This window comes from Rhea pennata, chromosome 5 (assembly GCF_028389875.1).
Source record: "Rhea pennata isolate bPtePen1 chromosome 5, bPtePen1.pri, whole genome shotgun sequence".
Classification (NCBI taxonomy): Eukaryota; Metazoa; Chordata; class Aves; order Rheiformes; family Rheidae; genus Rhea; species Rhea pennata.
In genome coordinates, this window is record NC_084667.1 from 63,763,697 (window position 1) to 63,780,416 (window position 16,720).

Below are 16,720 nucleotides of genomic sequence, written 5' to 3' on the forward strand. Positions count from 1 at the left end.
AATGAGCCCCAGGGCTTGAATGCATTGCTGTCAAAGATTATACTAGTTTTTAGAAGGTTCTGTTGATATGCTTAACTAAATGTGGTTTGCAGCAAGAGTCACATAAATTCCTATTTTTAAAAAAATAAATGTGAGGATAAATAAACCTCAGAGGTACAGCCTGCTGATTTAAGGCAGGACATTAGTATAGCTCCAATGACAAGAAGAAATGCTCCTTCCAAAGTGATAATCTTTCAAAAAAGGACTTCGTCAGGAAAGCACTTCGACCCACTCCTCTACTAAGAGGTCAGCGGTCTCTCCTAAGCCTGAATACCAGTCTCCTAAAGGGTTTGGTAATTTTTTATAGTGTCACAGCTGGCCACTTCTTCCTCTCTGGACCAGATGATCAAATATTCCAGTTATAGCTGTGTCAGCCCTGTCCACTGCAGCCAGCCTAGTGCTGACAGAAGCATACTGTGCGCCAGTGGTTGTTTTTATTTATAATTTGTAATTATAGACTGAACTCCCAATGTGGTAGGTGCTGTATAAACATAGAGTAAAAAGGGATGAGGTCAGTTAATTTGTGTCTATTAAGAAGAACATATAAAAAGCTGCTTGTTCTGAATAGGTTTGTAGTGTCTATGCGCAAAAACTTCTGTGTTTATTCCAGTTACAGTTGATCCAACAACAAAAAAATTGCCCCTCTCTTCAAACCTTGTTCTTCTTGTTTCTTTAAACTGTTGTGGCTACAGAAACAGTGTTACTATGTATTGATTCATCAGTTTTAGGAAACATTTGCAGCATGTAACCATAATTTTTCAAGTTTTTATGATGTTGATGTTTATATGTTCTTTACCTTTTCAGACATTTGAAGGGACTACAGAAGATCAAAATAATTCAGAAATCATGGAAGGAACAAATAAAAAAAGTCTAGAGAGACCAAAGGAGGTTAAAAAAAGGTACATTTAAAAACGAGTTATTTTTCCATGCTTTTATCTAGAATGCCAATTCTGCATTTACGCAAAAACTATAACAAACACAAATTGTTGCTATGATAGTGATTGTCAGGCTTCTCCAGCCCTGGGCAGGTGATTTAATTATGTAATTTTAAGAGTTTCGTATTTCTTAGGGTTTAATAAAAAATGGTCATGAATTTTGATTCTTGAAAGCAAAATGTTTCTAGAAACTTACTGTCCCGAAGTATTTTATATAAATCTTTGTTCCTCATAGCTACTGCTTAGAGTATTATGTGGATAACTTTATAGGTCTGGAATACAGCTGCAGTGACTATGCAGTCAGAAATAAAATACATTAACTCTGCTAAACAAATATTTGGTCAAAAAGCAATCAGGTTCCAAATGACATTTGTGTTCATTTCTGAACTGCTAAAGAAATTTAAAAACAAGCATGAGTGAAAGTTTCACAGACAGGATTAATGGCTTAGTAAATTAGTCAATGGACATTTACAACTGGGGTTCACTTTAATTGGAAATCATTTACAAGTGACTGAAAATCACCATCAGCATCATCATGCACTCACCTGGAATCCTTGTGAGTCATCCTTAGAGCTAGTGCCATTAGACCAAATTCCATTTGAAACTGAAAATATATCCGAAAGCCTTGGTTCAAGTGACTTTACGTTTTGTTGTGCTTGAAAAGGAAGCTTTTTAGGGTTTTAAATTAGCCGTTTAGAGCACTGTATGTATAGAAATGTGTCATTGTAACTATCCCTAAGATCCTTTCCACATGGACATTTTTAAATATCCTCCTATAGAGGATATTTTTCAAGTGATTAACTTTTTATGGGTTATAGCCTTTCATCAGTTCTATTTACATATATGTGCTTTTCTTAACTGGCAAGACCTCAGGAATACAGGGAAGCAAGAAATCCACTGAGATGTAAGAATAAGTAAAAAAGGTTGGAAACTGTCCTATGGAATTTCAAAGGAACCAAAAATATACAATCTGAGGGAGGAGAATGCTAATTAAAGAAATATTGTAAAAGACAGAGAAATATTGTAAAGACAGAGGAAATCTGCTTAGGGACTGAGGGTTTGAGAAGCTCCCAATCAAACCTCTCATAGAAAGAGTTTGTGAAGGGCATCTTGCTAGACCTGCCAGTTCTGTGTCTGCCTCTGTGCCATGGAGTCTTCAGGTGGTTGCACCTTCACCAGAAGTTGTGTCTTGATCACATAGAGGTAGATGCTGTTACTGAAGCAACCATGGCATGGCTTGCATCATGGTTAAAAGATGCTGCAAACATTTTACATTATTGTAACTCACATTTCTCTAACCTGCATGTATGCATTTACCTGGTACAGCATATGAGCGATAGTATCAGACCATAATCTGATTATTAATTAATCTGTTTTGCCTAGAGTAAATTTTTAAGTTTATTCATGTCAAAGGTATTCACAATATAAAGACTTGTGGCAAAAGGTGTAAAATTGTTTTTAAAAATCCCTATTTGGCATTAGTGTATTAAAAACAGCATTTGTGAAATCAGGATTGTCATTTGCTAAAATCACCTTTACTAGAAAGCATAGAAGTAGATAATTTGATTAGTTATTGATGTTAAAACAGATATATTATGAATCTGTGAATATGATCACTATAAAAACAGAAAATGTACTAAATTATATATTTTAATTATACCTCTGAAAACCTAAATTATCTTATGTTCTAAATGAGACATTTTTTGCTAATACTTCTTGGAAAGCATATTCTATAGTCATATGAAGTAAAACCTTTGCAGATGCAAGGCAACATACATATATGTAACAACAGAATATGGGTACCAAAGGCAATAGTCTCTTGCGAGCTGTTCCTCAGTCACTACAGGATGACTCCTGAGCAAAGGCAGCTTTATGAAGAAATGAGACATATCTTCTTCTGCCACAAAAGAAGTAAAGAAAAAAAGAATTATACTGTGAATCTCCGTGAACTGAAGCAGAACAGCATGAAGAGAAACCAGAAGCATCAAGGGAAAGAACTAAGCAGAGCAATGAAAGCACTGAGTGGAACGATTTACAAATTAAAACTCATGAGATGTTTTACAGAGCTACAAGACAAGAGCCTAACCTGAAGGTTATAGCTGATGATATATATGTTTTTATTTGGACAGGAGAATGTCAATGGTAACTGTTTTTTTTAGAAGGCTTGGGACATTTCAGTTTGAATCAGTTACTGCTGGCCAGCTAGTTGTCAGTCAGGCTGGCTGCAGAACACAGACTCCTCTTCTCATACAAGCTGTTTTTTTCTAATTAGTAGGCTTTCATTGTACACCAGTTATAAAGAACAATTATCATAGTTAAAATTTCCAAATCAACGGTTCTTATGAATCACTAAATAGGAACACTACATAGCAGCACATTTCTGTTTGAATTTTAAAGCCAGTTGAACTGCTAAGTTACTGGAACTCTTTTGAATCTCTGGTCTTTATTTCTTAATTAGAGATCATATCTATTATGTAGAAAGGCTGAAATAGTAAATGCTTTGGCACATACCATGTTCATTCCCTTTGCTTTTCTAAAATGTTTGAGAGAGATTTAATTCTGTTATTCTGCAAATTTGTTTCTTCAATTTGATTCTATATTTTAATTCTACTTCTGAATACCTAAAATATCTTGTGCTCCAAAGGAGAGCTTTTTTGTTAATATCTCTTATAAAGCATATTCTGTAGACGGTTATTGCCATTCTTTCAGTGTGTTTGTATTATGAATGATTACCTTTATTGACCAAAGGGAAAAAACTTCATAATATAAATCTTGGAAAAATACTTATAAAACTATTTCTGGACTTCTAAGCGCAAATACATATGAATAGCCAACACTGTGCTGAGCAAAACCTCATAGGTAGGTGTTAGGTAATTAATAACATTATAGGTTATTAGTAATAACTTTATTATTAGTTATTAGGACAGTTAGTCATTAAAAATCCTACTTCCTGAAGAACTTGCTAGCGTGCTTGTGACAAGAGTACTGAATACGGCTTTAGCAAAAAGCCCTGGTAAATACCACAGTAGTCAGTGTGATTCTTCATAGGTATAATCAAAATATACTTAAGTACAATAGTAAAGATAAAGCCATATTCATCTTTGGGCTTCATTATGTAGGGAGAAATTACTGCTAAGGAAATGCAATGTTATTTTGACTTAAGAATATCTATTTTTTTCTTTAATTTGCAACTCAGTAAAAACCAAAAATATTATCTATTTTGCAATATCAATCAAGATAAAGATTTTTTTATCTACTCAGATGTCTACTAACAATGAAGTAGATAAAGAGGACAAATGATCTTTCTTGTTGCTGCAGTTTGACCTCAGCCTGCAGCTTGATTTTTTTTTTCTTTCAGTGGTTATTAATTATGTCAGAGAAGGTGCCTATGAGTTTTTTTTTTCTTTCAATAGTGTTTTGGGGGAGGGAAGGATTTAGAGGTATTGTATATGCATTAAATTTAACTGCAGGCTTTTTTTAGGAAGGTCTTATCACTAAAACTAAAAAACAAACAAGACTCAAACTCTTAAGTTTTTTTTTAACTGCCGTTGATATAGTCTTCTGACTAGATAAATGTAGAAAAACTCTTTATTTCATGGCAGGCAAATATTTAGAAATGTGGTGAGATTTTACAAAAACATACAGAAAGTAACTCCAGGAACTTTTAAAAACACCATTTGGCAGCCTAAGGTCTGTAAAAGCCTACTTGATGGCAATCGAACTCGTAACCATCAGCAACAGCCTTGTTCAGTTAATTCACTATTGAATGGTAATTGTGATAAAGTGGCTAGAGAAGCCGTTCGGAGAAAAAGGCGAGTAAGCAAACTCAGCCAGCGTTCTGCGCTCAGCTCTGGTTTTATCTCTTCTTGCTTTTAAGCTCTCCACATCCAGTCTTGAAGAGATGCCATTCAGATGAACATCTTATTTCCTGCAGTACTCATTCTTGACACAAGCAACATCTGTAATCACTAAGACTGGAAGAAATACAGGGAAAAAAAAACCATTATTCCTGTTTTATTTAATTGATATGTTGGCTGGTATGTGGTTTATGCAGTTTGTTAGGTCTCTGAGTCTAGTACAGCACAAGGCATGTATGTAGCTCTACAGGTGAAGATAGTCCTTTTCATCAGAGTTATTTGTTTGAGATGCATTCATGATTTTATGTAATAAGAGTTGCACAGATATATTAGTTTAATTTGTTGTTGGCCAATATCTTATTCACAACTTCTAGTTTGGTGTTGTTTTACCAGTAGCACTGCTAATTTTGCTCCATACTACCGTATAAAGTGCATTCTACATTTTTTCTTGCTTTTTATTTAAGAAAAACTTCAGTAAAAAAAGAACTTGATTCAAATCTTCAGTTCTGACTAGTATTGCTTAGTCAGCCATAAATCAGACGTTGTAGCTAGAAGCACAGTGGCATCAAGCAGGAATGCCAGAAATAGAATAAAATGAAACTCCTTATTTTAAAAAGTGGTAAACGTTCATGTGCCAAATAGTCACTTTACCTTGCTTTGTCCTGCTAACTTCTGTATCTGTGCTATAAAAGGCTATTTACCCTACATATATAAACTTGCAAGTGAAAGCACTTGCTGTAGTTTTCTGTTTTGTGTGTGTACAGTATGAGTATTTCAGACAACCTCAGGGAGAGAAAAAGTGTTTCTAAATGTGAAAATGTGATTTTAGGACTATAATAATGGTTAGGGTACTTTTAGTAGTTGGGATTTTATACTTTTATAATACTTTGATACTGATAAAATTCAAGCTGGCAGTGTTTTTATGGTTAGCTCATTATTACTTCACGTCATCTGCTTTGAATGACATTTTCTGTCTGTTGTTCTTTAAGGAAAACTTAAAGGTTTATGTTTCACTGGAGCTAAAAGAGGTAGAACCTCCCTGGAAGCATGGATCTCCCTTTAAAACTCCATTTACTTGAAGCAGTTGGATTTTATGATTTCCTGTTTTTTTACAGTTATTAACTATTTTTTTCTTTTAGGATATTTGAAGTGAGTGAACATCCATCCTTGTTAAATGAGAAACATCAGCTGTATAAACCATTACATCTCCCTTGCATTCCTCAGAAATTAGTCCAATCTGTACCGACTATTAGATTCTCTATGCAACGGACAGAAACAGGTACAGTGTGTTTCTAATTATCTTTTTTGTGAGGATTTTGGCTTATCTATGAAGTAAATGAATGGAAACCATGATAATAAAGCAGGTTCAACTACTTCTACTGTGCTTTTTGGCACCAGGCTTTCTACAGCAGTTGAATACTTAGCCGTCCTTATATTTTGAAAATCTTCTGTATCTGATTCCTCTCTCATCTGTGCAGTGAGGAAAGTGATGTATGTGATATGTAGTGTCAGAAAGATTTGAAACCTACCTTTAGCAGCATTTGTAAATGAATATTTTTTGTAGTAAATTGCTTGATACTTGCATATTCTGAGATACCTCTCTTTACGCTATCTTTTAAGAGGAAAGTTTATAAGCTTTGTTCACAAATTCTGTTTAACAATGCCATGCTTGGGATACTTAGTACTATTAACAATATTAAGTAGTATTTATTACTCTAGGCGGAGAAGAAAACGAAGAATCTATGGAACACTCAGTGGTTGCTAGCAGTTCCTCCAGCCACGCAGAAAATCAGGCACAGGTATGCAGTTCTCCCCTTGGTAAAAACGTAAGATTGTCCAATATGTTTTATATGCCTGTTTAAATTTAAAATACATCAAATATATCCAGTGCTATTATATCTTACATAAAACTTGTTAACACTGGAACCAAGGTGCTAAGTCTTGCCTCCTTTAGTGTCATTTCTAATTCAACTGGAAATTTGTATCTTATTACAAAATGATATATGCTGTTATGAAGTGAGACTGATAGTCTTATTAAATATTCTAATATTGGTTCCCTCTCAAAGTTTGGGTGGACAGTTTATCCAAATCATTTTGTATAAAACTTTTTAAAGCTTAGAATAACCTATGTAGATTTACTTGATTGTATGTAGCAAATTTTTGGAATTTTAATACAGCACCATAATCTTTCATTACTGAATAATCATCAGTCATCTGCTCCGTAATGAAGGATTTCATAAAGGACTAAATGTGCAGGATGCTATACAGAAAACTTTATGGTCAACAGCTCAATTCTGAAAATCAGTCAGAAAAAAAAAAAAAAAAAAAAAAGCCCGGCTCAGAGGAATCAAAACCACTGGCAGCACTGCTGCGTACACTTGAGGAGTCTGCAGCTGCATTTTTTTTTCCTCTCATAAAAACTCCAGCTCCTGTGGCACTTTTCTGAAAAGTTGAAAGTTCTGCAGCTTAATATCTTAAATACTCTAACACAGCAAAACAATCCAGAAACAAGGTGGAGGAACAACATGCATAGGTATAAAACTGCTAATAAAATCTCGTTAACTGCAAGAGCTTTCATAGGCCAATAGATTAGCAAAGTATAAAAGACATACTCAGATAAGGTAAGGCCATAGAAGATAAAGTATGTTCATTGTTTGCAATAGTTTTTGCTGTCCAAAAGTTTGAGGACGTTTTCATACAAAAACCTTTATTTTTAAGGTACATTTCACTGAATCTATTTTAACCCAAATTTTAATGAACAACGTTTTTCAAGTAAAAGCTTACAAGAACCAGTTGTGGTTTTATTAGGAATTTCAAGGACCTGAAAGATGAAGTGGGTCAATCACTAAATGATTTAGGATAGAGCCTGTGATAGAAGGAAAAACCTTTATAAGATAAGGCAACATTAAGGGCAAGGGCTAGATTGAGTGGAGCAAGACCAGAGGAAATATCAGACAATTATGACTGGTGAGTGACTGAAGGAGTTGAACATGATGAGGATGAAGGAAGGGCTGTTGCCAGGGTAATCCAGAGATGAGAATGGGGAGGTAGGGTAGGACCTAGAATTGCATTCAGGAGAATAGTGGAAAGCAGTAAGTCAAGGTTAAGGGAACTTTAAGAAAGGGTGATGGCAACAAGGAAAAGAGGATGGAGTCTGAGGAAAAATAAAAGGAATGGAGGAAAGGAGGTTGCTATGGTTCAGAAAAGGAGTGCTATAAGCTACAGGAGCTGAGTGGCAGACAGATTCTGAATACCCAGCCCTTGTGTCCCCCAACTCAAGTTAAATTCTGTTTGATATGTTTTACCAAAAAAAAAAAAAAAAAAAAAAAAAGTTCCCTGTAAAATAATGTGTTTCTAATGCTGAGGCATAGATTTCTAGTGCCACTGTGTGCCCTTAAGGCACAAATACATGCTATGTGTGAGAGCTGGGGCTTCTGATCTGATGAAAATCTGTAAGGAGGGGAGTGTTTTTATGTCTCCTGCAGTTCTGCACTCCGCCCAGGGGATAGGCTTACTCATGTGCATACCCACTTTGGCCTTTAGAGATAGAAACGGGCCTGGCTCCGGCCCTTTCTGTGTTGTCAAGCAGGAGCAACCTGACTGCAGTGGTAGAAAACATGACTAAAGTTGGTCTATTACTTAATATTACTAGTAAGACTAAAAAGTTAGTTATTTATCCCTAGCCATTAATGGCGTAAGTGAGACTTTATCAAAAACAGTACAAGTGGTTTTAGGTATTACACTATAAAAAGGTTTAGCTGGGGGTAATGCAAAGAAAGACAAAAAACATAGTTATGACACCTCGGCAGAGTTTAAAAGAATGAATTTGAACTGTTTAAGGGGAAATCAGAGCAATATTGTTGAAGTAAAAATTTCATAAGCTACTTCAGTTGAATTTTTTCCTGTGTTCTAGATGGTTATTGGCAATGCAGGGACTAACAGTCCACAAATTGCTGAACTTTCATCGATAGCAAGCCTGCAAAACCAAATACAATTCAGGTAACTTTTCTTTAATAAAGTAATTTTCATTATTCAGATTTAAGATTATGGAAATAATTGCCATTCAGACAAACAGTAGTGTTGTTTTTGTGTTTTAGACTGGTAATTCCTCCAAAGCAGATGACTCCTAATGAACAGTTTGAGAGTGAAAATACAGTAGTAGGTAAAGTACCACTGACATTTTTGGATAGGATGAGCTGTTATGCTATGCCAGATAAAATAATTATGATAGAGAAAAATACAGGATTTTAACTTTGGTATTAGGTGGACTACCATTTATATTCCTTTTCTACCTTGATAAGTTAGTTAAACTAGTGGGTATAGCAGGCAGGCAAAGACCCAGTTTAAATGGGGGTGGAACTGAGCAGTAGCCCACTGATGTGGGATGCATTCTGCGTTGGCTGGTGCTAATGAAAGGAGCCTCCCAGCATCGCTCATAAATTACTCTCTAGTCTCATATTGCATGGATAAAATGAAATCCAGTAAGATAGTCTACCCAGAAAAGGAATGAGAAAATGCAAAGAAAAGGGTGATAATAAACTAAGTAATTTAGAAATCTAGAAGCATCAGAATAAAATTACTAAAAATTAGGGTTAACTTTTGAAACAGAAACAAAACAGAATGGTTACAAATGCACCTGTAATTCTGAAATCGCAAGGCACTCAGCTTTAGTTTAAATACATTTTTCTACTTATATTGCCAGTTTAGGTCTGTGTCAAAAATTACAGTCCTTTTTTATACATAGGATCCTGATAATACATCCTGAGACACAAGACCTGAGCGCACAGTGCATTAAACATTGTGTAGCCTGAAAATTAGGGAAGAAAGCCTGGTAACATTCTCATTTCCCATCTTGGCTTTAGCCAAGATACAGTTTGAGATACACTTCATCAGTCTCATATGAATGTGCTTTTTATATTGTTTTCACATGGTTTCTGTTGACTGGTATTAGTACTCTCAGAGAGCAATAGCTAGATTAGAAGAATATAGCAAACAATATGAAGTAACCTAAACATTACTTTAACAATAGTGAATAAGTGGTAAGAAACTATTATGAAAATGGCCACATAGTGGGTTATTATGAAAACCACAGGCAGAACACTTCCTTATCAATAGCAATGCTAAGTTAGTGAATCTTTTTCAAGGATTCTTTTCCACAATGTATTTTTTATTTATCCATTTAAAATGTTGTTATGATGCAAGCAGTGCTGATTTCTTTGTATAGCAAACCAAGAGGCCAAATGTGATGATAAAGAAGCAGAAGATGAGTCAAAGGATTCTTCATACGTACCTGAAGTAAGTGAACCATTTCTTATGTAATAAAGAGCAGTCAAAGTATCTCGACATATTTTAATCTATTGGTAAGATGCAAGTCCCAGGAACTGACAATATGATTCATTGTAAGGCACTCAACAGGTGAGAAGCCAGTTGGTGCTTTCTGATTATTAATATAGCACTCATTGCTCTTGATCAAGTCAGTGTTCTGCGACTTTTTATATTCCCTCAACTACTGGGGTTTTAGGACAACTAACCTTATGCACATAATATGTTTTTGTATAGAATTGGTAGATATTATTTTCATCAATGTGAGTTAAGATGCAGAGGGACATTTTTCTAAAATGTTTGCATTTGAAACTCCTTCTCCCACAAACTGAAGTAGACAGGCTTTGTACTTGTTACAGAATCTGTATGGCTGCATTTGCGCTGCTTTTATGAACTGTGCCTGAGTGTGAGTTCAAGCTCACAGCACTAATATATTCAAGCCAGTTGTGTGTACACCTTGCACATACAGGTTTATATCAAGATCAAGTTTGAGATACTCCTCATCTTCTGGGTGACTTGTTACAGACTCATGCCTGCAGGCAGCTGATGGAGAAGAATGTTTTTAAAACAACATTCAGTCTAATGGAAATTGCTCCGTGGAATTGAAGTGTACATTCGCATTTAACATTTCTTGAAAGAGAGAAAATATCTCAGTCAACTGAAATAGATTCTATGGTGATGTTCCTTTATTTCAGTAGGGAATATCAAGAGGGTTCCAGTGTGACTTTAAGCATTATGCCAACCCATAACTTAGAATGAGATCTTTTATTCAAAATCAATATTTTCAGTCACCTCACAAGTTTCTTTATTTTTGGAATGAAAATTTTCATGTATAGTTTCAATCAGAAGTCCATATTAAATTAGCTAAAATAAGGTTACAGTTGTAACTATGGTGAATACAGAACATTGATCATGTAATTAAATTCCCTTTATTTTTCATCAGAATGAAAATACCTAACTAACTCTAAAACACATAATGAATATATTTATAGATAAATAGACTACTGATATTTGGAAAATTATATCTGCTGTGAATATTATTGTATGTTCCTTTTTAATAGGAGGTACATGCAAGTTTTAAGTCAAGTGAGGATAATCCTGACACTGCAGAAGAAAGTGATGAACATTTTCTAACAGCATCTGAAACACCTGTATTTTTAAGAACACTTGACTCAAAGGAAAAGAAAACACAGTTCTCTAAAACACCTCCATTTGACTTGTATGATTTCAGTTTTTATTTAGATTTTGTGACTAAAATTGTATTGATGTTTATTTTATAAGCATTTACTTTCTTTCTGAAAGATACTATGGAAAGACTTCTCTGGAAAGCTCTTCTGAACATACTCAGAATTTTTGTGACTTATATTAGGTAATTTATTAGATTTCGTTCTTAGAGTATCATTTCTGTTTGAAGCTATTTTGAAAGAAGAGGACTGTACTTAGTAATGTGTGAGATATACGTTCTTTGTAGCTCCTTTACTCAGATTGTTTCCTTCTCCTGCAGTAATATTTTTTTACACCAGTTTCTATCCTTAAATTATTTTCTTGGCGTATGAGGAGAAAAGGAAGGGAATTGGTAAAAGCACTTCACTTCTTTACAGAGTAATACTGCTTGTTGTGTTTTGCAAGAAGCAAGTATTGATGGAAGCTGTAGGAATTTAGGAAAGTGACAAAACAGAAAAAGAAAAAAAGCTGCCTACATTACTTTCTTAAATTATTAATGTAGTTTCTTCTTTTGTCATTACAGCATTCATAATTCAGGTTGTGAAGAAGCAACACCAAAATCTCCTGCTTTCTTTTCTCTCTTAAGCTTCTCCCAAAAGTCACCTGGATTTAATTTGTTTGATTCTTCTGTGTTTGGGGCAGAAAATTCATCTGATGAGGTAAAAATGAGTGCTTAAGAACATTAAATTTCCATAAAGCAAAACATGCTAAGAAAACAGCATTGACAGTGAATGAGGTTTTTCAGACTTGTTATATTTTTACCAAATCTTTTTTTTTTTTTTTTTTTTTTTTTTTAAACTAGCTTGTTTAATTTTACATTTGATATCTTCTGAAAATGCTTTTCTCCTTACCTGGTAATCCTACTAAGATGAGTTCTGATCAAGTATAGATCTTTCCCACACGGGCAATGGTATGACAGACTCTTGTGCAGATACATAGGGGGACTAGATTCACAAAAAGGTTTCTGGTTAAGTATTGCAATGTAAAACTTAAGGTACCCTAGCAGAATTCACAACTCTCATGCCAAGCCCGCCTGTTATTGTGTTGCTGAAGGGGAACAGTTACTTAAGAATATTAGTTTTTTTCCCCACAAAAAGCAGAACAAAGAGGGAACAAAGAGAGGAGTATCTATCAGGAATTTTGAAAAGCAAATAAGACTTAGCAGCCTTATTTAAATGGAGGATTTAGGTAGCTAACTAATTGGAAGAGGGATTTGAATCCAGGTTTTCCTTTTCCTTTGCAGATTCCCTAGCTACAGTGCTATAGAGCTGTTTTTATTTTCCTTGGCCTAACAGATAGATAATTGGGTTATTTAGGCACATAAGAGCACAGTTCAGTGGTTAGGTATGGCTTGCTGGCAATATAGATTCAAACTCCGTGATATAAATACGGGATCTGAATCCAACTATCTCATATTCCTGGGGTGTGCTCAGTTCTTGAAGTAACTAGAGAGAAGTTGGAGGAGGGAAGAAGAATGTCTTTTATTTTGTGTTTGGCAAGACATGCATAGGTGGTATCTTCTAGCATAAGCTGTATGCAGGGGATCAGTAGGCTAGTGGACAGTTTGTGAATTGTTTAGAAAAGAAATAGGTGCTAAGTCACCTAATGCTGTCAGAAGCCATGTTATTCTGTGCCTGCTCAGCAGCAGAAATCAAGAGTTTAGCAGCCTCCAGCAGTCACGTGGAACTGTCAGAAGTTGGACTGGAGTTTTGTATCAATTACAAATCTAGCCATAGGACTATTTCTCAAGAGTGGTTATACTACTGCTCCTTCTGGTATTGTCGGTTCCTACTCATGAGGGAGTAGTTCTTTTACTGCTTAGAGGTTTTCACAGAATGAAAATATTTTGATTCTTTTTAGTTTAAAAAACAGCAGAAAGTCAGACCAGATTTTGGTCAGTTTTTAGACTGATGCATTTTGAAGAGCAGAGGGAGTCTGTTTGCTGAAATATAAGCAAGTATTACGATAAACTTTGTCTTCAAAGTTTACCTTGCAACTTTAAGAACTGTAATAAAATTTGTAATGCAGAGTTTATAAAGGATGTGAACATTCACTGGGAAAGCATCTTTTTCACCAATCTCAGAATGAACTTATTGCATATCAGACTTAGAGGTTATATTTCATGTCTCAATTGCTAAATAAAACAACTGTTACATTTCAGACAGGTGAAAGTTTTTCTGCAGGAAACTTAAATCCCGTGTCCCCACACAAAGATATTGGTAAGTTTGAAAGTGAAAAGCACTTGTATATACTAGCTCTCTTCTATTTGTGCTTGTATGACTGACAAACTAATGATCCTGCTTAACAAGGCAGTCTTGCTTGTCTAAAAGGATATTCAATCATTATATATTGATTTGTGACCTTGTAATTCAGTGATTGTGTACACTTGTATTTTGACCAGCATAAATCTTTCCCTGCATATCCTGCCCTTCGCACTTGAAATGTACTAGATGTCATGAAAAAAAGAGGTGTGGGAATGAAAGAAATAGGGATTGTGTTAGGTATGCTTGCAACAAACTCTAGGAGGAGCTGCAAGAGAAAAGAAAATTTAATAGTATCAGAGTTTTGTAAGCTTTCTCATTCATAAAAGCCTTTTAATGTAAAAAGATATAGTACTTGGTTGCTACTGCTTATGGCTACCAGTTCAGTGCTAGAAGACTACACCTGTTGGGCTTTTTTAGCCCTCAGCTAAAATGAAAATAGAGTTTTCCATTTTGTTAGAAAAATCTAAAGGGTAAACTGACTTTCACTGATTTAAACCAGTGGAAGTACACAATATAAAAATAGCGGAAGTGAGAGAGAGGAGAATCAGACCTAATAAACTATATCTTCCACTCATACTAAGCGAGCCGTGCATGTTTACACATTCAGTGTGAAATCCTGGTTTTATTGATAAGAAAAGTGATTTTTTGGAGGTGCTACACAGGCAAAACTACTTTATTGAAATGGATAAATAGAAGTTTGTGTGCATACATAACTCTTTTAGAGGAAAGTAGGTGGATTTTGTGTTACTAGATATAAAACACAAGAGGTATAAATGGCTTTTCTGTCTTTACCTTTACTTTTCAAAATATTTCTGTTGTTTGTCACATTGTAAGTTGATACCTTTGTATGAATTCTTTCACCTCTAAAGAACAAAGACTTCTGCTGCTTAATACTCAAAATATTTCACACAGTGCATTGCCAATAAGTATTGTTATAAATAATTTATGTACTTCACACTCCTTTCGACATAGCTTCCTAGAAATACCCTCCTTGAAGCACCATTTGCAATGCATAAATAAACACACAACTCTAGGCTCAACACGATGTAGGCAGTACAACATTATTACAAAAATATACTATGCTGAATGCAGTATTCTTTCAGTAAGATTTAATCTAATAATTAATTCAATGTGTATTCCATACAGGAAGCTTATTTGGGAAATCAGAAAACGAAGATGCATTTGCCTTTCCCTTCCACTCAGAATCGTCTTCTCATGCATTTGGAGATGGAAAAGATGACTTTAGTTTTCCATTTGCATTTGGACAGGATCAGAGATCATCGCAGTCTCCTTCCGTGAAAGGTTTTCATTCTTCCTTACAAAATACAAAGCCATTTACATTCTTTTGAATACCTTTGACTTCCTTTTAAATTCTTTTGCTACTTAGCCTTGACAAATGTTTTCAGTTTCTTAAGTTAAAGTACAAAGCATTTCATCTTCTCTTTTCATTTCATGTAAGAATACATTATTGCAGTTGCTGCAAGAGCATGTATATGTTCATCAAGCACACATGCTTTGAGATGCAGTGTTATTTTTCTTATTTATTTTCTAAATATGTTGTTTTCATAAAATATTATGATATGCTCTCCCCAAACTGGCACTTATAAGCAGCAGAAATATCATTTTCAATAGCATGTAGAGTTAATTGAATATCTGTGAGAGAGCATTTAAACTTGTAGAGGAGTACTTTCAGTCTTTGATATAAAATAAATAGCTTGTGTGGAAAGTGTTAGTAAAAGTAACTTCAGTAGTCAAAGCTGAATTTGAGTTAAATACAGTGTTCTTAAATCTGTTAAACTATCTGTTTCACATAGAATATTTATAAAGTTTTTGAAATAAACATTTTTACTAATTTTATGTAAGGTTCTGTTAATGTCTGAAGTGAAATAATGTTGTAGCTACAATACTTGACATTCCAACTTCTGTTTTTTAAACTGAAACACTGAAAGCAAGGGAAAGTAAGGTAAGGTAAGAAAAAGTTCCACTTTTTCTAATATCTTTTGAAAAAAAAAAACACCAAAACAATCAGTGTCCAATGTCAAAATGTAATCAGTACAGGTATATCCATCAGTTCTCCACAAATGGCTTTCCTTCTGGAATGGCTGGCTGTGAAGACATCACAGTTATTCCACAAGGAATGCTGTCTGTTCTGAGCCATCCACCATACCATACACTGTGAATTTTTCAAAACCATCTTCCCCAAAACCAGCAGTTTCAGAGTTACGGCTTTTAAAGGAGATACTGGGTCATTTTTGAGTTAATCTTTTCTGTTACATGTGAAACACAGATTATTAATTTTTGAAAGTCTTTTTGAAGTTCATAAGGGAAGTCTGTTTCTCAGTCACTTACCATAAAGAGGATTTACCCTTGACAGCAGGCAAGCAAGATACTTAAAAGTAAGCAGAGCAAGTAAAGGGAAGACCACATCACTCACCAAACTTCACAAAAAATGTTGCAAGTACATAAAATAGACACAGGGGCACTTGAAGTGAGCGGAACAGGCTGATGATAAACATCCTACTGCTATAGTCTGCAGAGCCTGCCAATGAACTGTCAACAGAGTTCTAAGAGGAGTAGAGTCTCCTTTCCCTTTGCTGACCTGCAAAGTCCTAAGTGACCGAGAGCTCAGTTATCTATGTGACAACTTCTCCTTATCTGCCAAACCCCTATATGCCTTAGGACCATCTTTATGCAGCCCAGCTTCTCCTTAAGTTCTTGTGTCTAGAGAATGGTAAAAGTTGGGTATTTTTGAAGGATTCTGAAGAAGGATTCAGGAAAACTAATGAAAGCACTGCTGAGATCCAGAATAAGTGGGACACACGGATTTGGTGGACTTTATTTATCTGTTCATCTATCTACTGCATACCTGGACATCTGAACACTTAAGCTCTAGGAAAATTTGAGAGCTGACTTAAGCTTTTTAGGGTAGTGTTTTAGGGTATGCTACTGACAGATATTCTTCTTAGATAATTTAGGATGCTAGAAAGTGCAATTTTATTAGCTTAGTTATTCCGTAACTGAACCTCCATTTCCTGTCATCTGATGATTTGTGTCATTCTTGTCTCTGACCTTTATAGTC

At 34.9% G+C, this 16,720-nt stretch overlaps 1 protein-coding gene across 1 annotated transcript in view; it reads left to right on the plus strand.

Annotated features, from left to right (window-relative positions):
• C5H14orf39 (chromosome 5 C14orf39 homolog) overlaps positions 1 to 14,990 on the plus strand; it is a 36,191-nt gene extending 21,201 nt beyond the window's left edge. Inside the window, exons 9-18 of the mRNA XM_062577705.1 lie at positions 844 to 938; positions 5,971 to 6,110; positions 6,551 to 6,630; positions 8,745 to 8,830; positions 8,929 to 8,993; positions 10,056 to 10,126; positions 11,215 to 11,372; positions 11,901 to 12,036; positions 13,539 to 13,596; positions 14,788 to 14,990. Coding sequence (XP_062433689.1) covers positions 844 to 938; positions 5,971 to 6,110; positions 6,551 to 6,630; positions 8,745 to 8,830; positions 8,929 to 8,993; positions 10,056 to 10,126; positions 11,215 to 11,372; positions 11,901 to 12,036; positions 13,539 to 13,596; positions 14,788 to 14,990 — 1,092 coding nt within the window. The remainder of the gene's footprint in view (positions 1 to 843; positions 939 to 5,970; positions 6,111 to 6,550; positions 6,631 to 8,744; positions 8,831 to 8,928; positions 8,994 to 10,055; positions 10,127 to 11,214; positions 11,373 to 11,900; positions 12,037 to 13,538; positions 13,597 to 14,787) is intronic.
• Positions 14,991 to 16,720: the final 1,730 nt, after the last annotated feature.